General features: G+C 46.3%; 1 protein-coding gene across 1 annotated transcript; it reads right to left on the bottom strand.

Annotated features, from left to right (window-relative positions):
• Positions 1 to 2314: 2314 nt before the first annotated feature.
• Positions 2315 to 4059, bottom strand: LOC138991194 (homeobox and leucine zipper protein Homez-like). The gene is given in 1 exon segment (XM_070384474.1): positions 2315 to 4059. A coding segment is annotated over 1 exon segment (1224 nt). The 5' UTR covers positions 3976 to 4059; the 3' UTR covers positions 2315 to 2751.
• Between the last annotated feature and the right edge of the window lie 365 nt (positions 4060 to 4424).

Raw genomic sequence — 4424 nt, 5'->3', positions numbered from 1 at the left:
CCAAAAGACTGTTTTATACATTTGTGTCTCTTTTGATGTCTCGCATACAGGGTTATCATTACCATCTTTCTAAATCCCATATATATGTGTTAGTATACTGTATTGGTGTTTTTCTTTCTGGTTTACTTCACTCTGTATAATACGCTCCTGTTTCATCCACCTCATTAGAACTGATTCAAATGTATTCTTTTTAATGGCTGAGTAATACTCCATTGTGTATATGTACCACAGCTTTCTTATCCATTATCTGCTGATGGACATCTAGGTTGCTTCCATGTCCTGGCTATTATAAACAGTGCTGTGATGAACATTGGGGTACACATGTCTCTTTCAATTCTGGTTTCCTCAGTGTGTATGCCCAGCAGTGGGATTGCTGGGCTATAAGGCAGTTCTATTTCCAGTTTTTTAAGGAATCTCCACACTGTTCTCCATAGTGGCTGTACTAGTTTGCATTCCCACCAACAGTGTAAGAGAGTTCCCTTTTCTCCACACCCTCTCCAGCATTTATTGCTTGTAGACTTTTGGATCGCAGCCATTCTGACTGGCATGAAATGGTACCTCATTGTGGTTTTGATTTGCATTTCTCTGATAATGAGTGATGTTGAACACCTTTTCATGTGTTTGTTAGCCATCTGTACGTCTTCTTTGGAGAAATGTCTGTTTAGTTCTTTGGCCCATTTTTTGATTGGGTCGTTTATTTTTCTGGAATTGAGCTGCAGGAGTTGCTTGTATATTTTTGAGATTAATTCTTTGTCAGTTGTTTTATTTGCTATTATTTTCTCCCATTCTGAAGGCTGTCTTTTCACCTTGCTTATAGTTTCCTTTGTTGTGCAGAAGCTTTTAATTTTAATTAAGTCCCATTTGTTTATTTTTGCTTTTATTTCCAATATTCTGGGAGGTGGGTCATAGAGGATCCTGCTGTGATTTATGTCGAAGAGTGTTTTGCTTATGTTCTCCTCTAGGAGTTTTATAGTTTCTGGTCTTACGTTTAGATCTTTAATCCATTTTGAGTTTATTTTTGTGTATGGTGTTAGAAAGTGTTCTAATTTCATTCTTTTGAATCCATACTGGATCTGCTTCTGTAACCTTAATTCCTATTTTGCCACTTTTGTTATTATAGGCACACATAATAGCCTGCCTTGGACTTCCCAGGTGGCACTAAAGTAAAGAACCCACATGCCAGTGCAGGAGCTGTAAGAGACATGGGTTCAGTTTCTGGGTTGGGAAGATCCCAGGAGGAGGGCATGGCAACCCACTCCAGTATTCTTGCCTTGAGAATCCCATGGAAAAGGAACCTGGCAGGCTACAGTCCATAGGGCTGCAAAGAGTCAGACATGACTAAAGCGACTTAGCATGCACACACAATGGCCTGCCTCGGGATCCCTGCCTGGCCCCTCCGCCTGACCTTTGGGCTAGGGCGCCTTTGGCTCACAGGGAGATAGCATGACCCTGCCCACCTGTGAAGAGATGTAAGTAAATTAACACATCCCCATGACTGAGGCTTGCCATTCTAAGAGATATTTACAATAATTGAATGGTCTTTTTACTTTGCTTCCTTACCTCCCCCCATCTCTGATCCATAAAAAAACCTGGCATCCAGGCCCCAACAAGATGTTTATTTTGAGGCACTAGCCAGCCATCTTCTCAGTCAGCCGGCTTTATGAACAAAGTCTCTTCTTTGCCCCAACGCCTTGTCTCGAGGATTTACTGGCCCATTGTCCCATGAGCTGAGTGAGCTTGGACTTGAATAACAGAAGGGGAGCTTCTTCCTTAAGCTAGGTGAGAGAAAGTAAAACATTTCAACATAGGTATATGGTATGTCAGCTCTTTGATATCACTGAGGTGGTCATCCGATTCTTTGAAAAAATAAAAACAACTGCCCTTATTTTATAAATCTAGTCTTTACAGGATCAGAGGTGTAGCTCCAAAAATAATTCAAACCCACCAATTTTAACACTCCAAAAACCTCTCCTATTTGATTGTAAGAGACCTATAAGTATTGAGGGAAAGGGAGGAGAGAGGGTAGGCAGCAGTCATCCTAGAAGGGACTTGCCTTTCTCCTCCTATACTTTTGAGATGCAAATATTCTACCTGATCTTCTCCAGGAACTCTTATCTCTGCTATCTTTTTAAAATGCAAATTTCAGGAAAAGGTGTAGCAAAAGACTAACAGAAATCTTAAGTACCTTCTCCATAAATATTAGGAGTCTAAGGCAAAGTCTAGCTACTTAAATAGAGTTTCTTGACAAACCTTCCCTAAAATCCTTCTTACTGTTAGATTTTTTTTTTTTTTTTTTTGCATTATGCATGAACTTGTGCTCAGAGAGAAATGGGGTGCAAGGCAGCCTTATATGCCGGGAAAATGCTGGGACTGGAGTCGTATTAGAAACTTTACTCCTCCTTTACAGAACTCCATGGCTGTGGGCCAAAGCCTAGCCTCTCTGTAGAACAGTAAGGGGAAAGAACAGGGATATGAAAAGAGCAAGAGCCTTTTCCCAGACCCATAGCAAGCCCCTCACTGAGCCTGGAGGCCTAGATTTCTGCCCATCCGATCCCCACCTCGTTCTGTACTCCATGGTCGTCCTCCCTGGTCTACCCTTACTATATCCCTGTCCCCCATCCTCAAGAACACAAAGTTTTTCAGTTTTTTGCCACAAGGTAAGTTAAAAAAAAAAATGTGGTTTCTTTGTTTAAACAGTTACTCAGTTGGTTTGTCTTTTAGTAACAGACCTCCCCTCCCCCAGCCTCCCACTCAGTCCTGGATGATCACATCATCGTCATCATCGTCGTCGTCCTCCTCCTCCTCCTCTTCACCATCTTCTGGCAGTTCCTCCTCCTCCTCTTCCTCCTCTTCATCTAGACAGACCACCACTTCAGCTGGCTCAGGTAATCGAGAGTCAAACCAATCCAGTACCTGCTGGGTGCTAAGCCTTGATGCCTGACTCAGTTGAGGGATATCACTTTCCCGGAGCTGTTGGTGGGTTGCCCAGTACCACTCCAAGGGTCGTATATCCGGTGGGGGTGGGGGATTTGGCAGAGGCGGTGTCTCAGCCCATTCATTCAAGGAGCGGGTTGAAGGTGGTGGTGTGGGAACTGCTGGATCCTGGAAACTAGAGGCACCAGGTACTGCATTGTCCCGAAACCACTTTAGTTGCCCATGCTTCAAGGCATAGCGTGTGTCACCAAATCACTGAATAATCTCAGGCCGAGGTAAACCAGTGATCTGCTCTAATTTATGGTAATCCTCTCGCCGTGCCCATTGGCACTGTAGAAAAAACGATTTGAGGATAGCCAACTGCTCTTTGGTTTTGCCCTTGGTCTTTCGCTGGCGTTGCATGTCTGGGGAAAGATACTCTGCAGGGCCAACCCTACCTGATGCTGAGTTATGCCTTAGCCCCTGGGGCCAGGCTGGCTCCAGCTGTGGGGGTAGTGCCTGTTCATTGGGTGACAATGGTTGTGGGGCACAGCCCAGTGGCTGAAGGGGCTTAGAGGTGGCAGGAGCTCCATTAGCCAGTCCCTGGAAAGAGGAAGAGGTAGAGGAAGGAGGAGTCACATTAGATGCTGACTCCTTCTTACAACTACTGGCAAGTAATGAGATGGATTGAGGCTTATCCCGAGCACGGGGCTGGTGGACAGCTGTGGCGTGGTTCCAGGAAGCAGTAGCTAGGCTGTGTGACTGGTAGGGACACCTGCCTGCCTGCTCCTTGGAGAGGCCACTGCATTGATGATCCTGCCAAAATTGTGATTGGTGGGGAAATGCCCCACTGCCAGGTACCATCAAGGGCTCCTTTGCTTTCTGGTGACTCAGTGACTCCTCAGGCTCTACCTTCAATCCTTTCATCTGGGTGGGCTCGCTAAGAGTCAGGGGCACTATCCCAAGACCAACTTGTTCCGGAGGTGGCACAGGAGAAGGAGGCATTTCCTCTGGCGGCCGCCTGCAGTCCAGCCCGGGCGGCGGCTCCCAGCCTCGCACCATGGGCCGGGGGGGAAAGGGGGAGAAAGGGCAGGGGGCCTCCGGGGTGAGAGTGGGGTTGCTGCCCAGCGCGGCCTGCTCCGAGCCCACCCGCGCGGAAGGCCAGGACCGGGACTGCCCCCCCTCCTCCCCGCCCCCGAGAGCGCCCGCCAGCGAGTTGGAGGCGGGGCGGATGGGTGGGGTGGGCTCCAGGGGTGGTTACTGTTAGATTTTTATACTCCACTGCCCTGATGATTAAAGATGTTATCTGGTATGAAATTTTAATGAGTACATCAAACTTTCAAAAGGAAATGGCTTATTTCTGCTGAGTCCTTTGGTCTGATTCAATCCATAAAGGAATGCCAAAACAAGGGATAACCTCAGTTATTAATTTCTTTACCACTATTGTGGCAACAACTAATGTAATCAGATGGTGTTCAGTCCATCCTCTAAACATGTAAATGACAACCAAA

The sequence above is a fragment of the Bos mutus genome, chromosome 16 (genome assembly GCF_027580195.1).
Source record: "Bos mutus isolate GX-2022 chromosome 16, NWIPB_WYAK_1.1, whole genome shotgun sequence".
Lineage (NCBI taxonomy): Eukaryota > Metazoa > Chordata > Mammalia > Artiodactyla > Bovidae > Bos > Bos mutus.
This window is presented reverse-complemented; position numbering and strand designations above follow the sequence as displayed.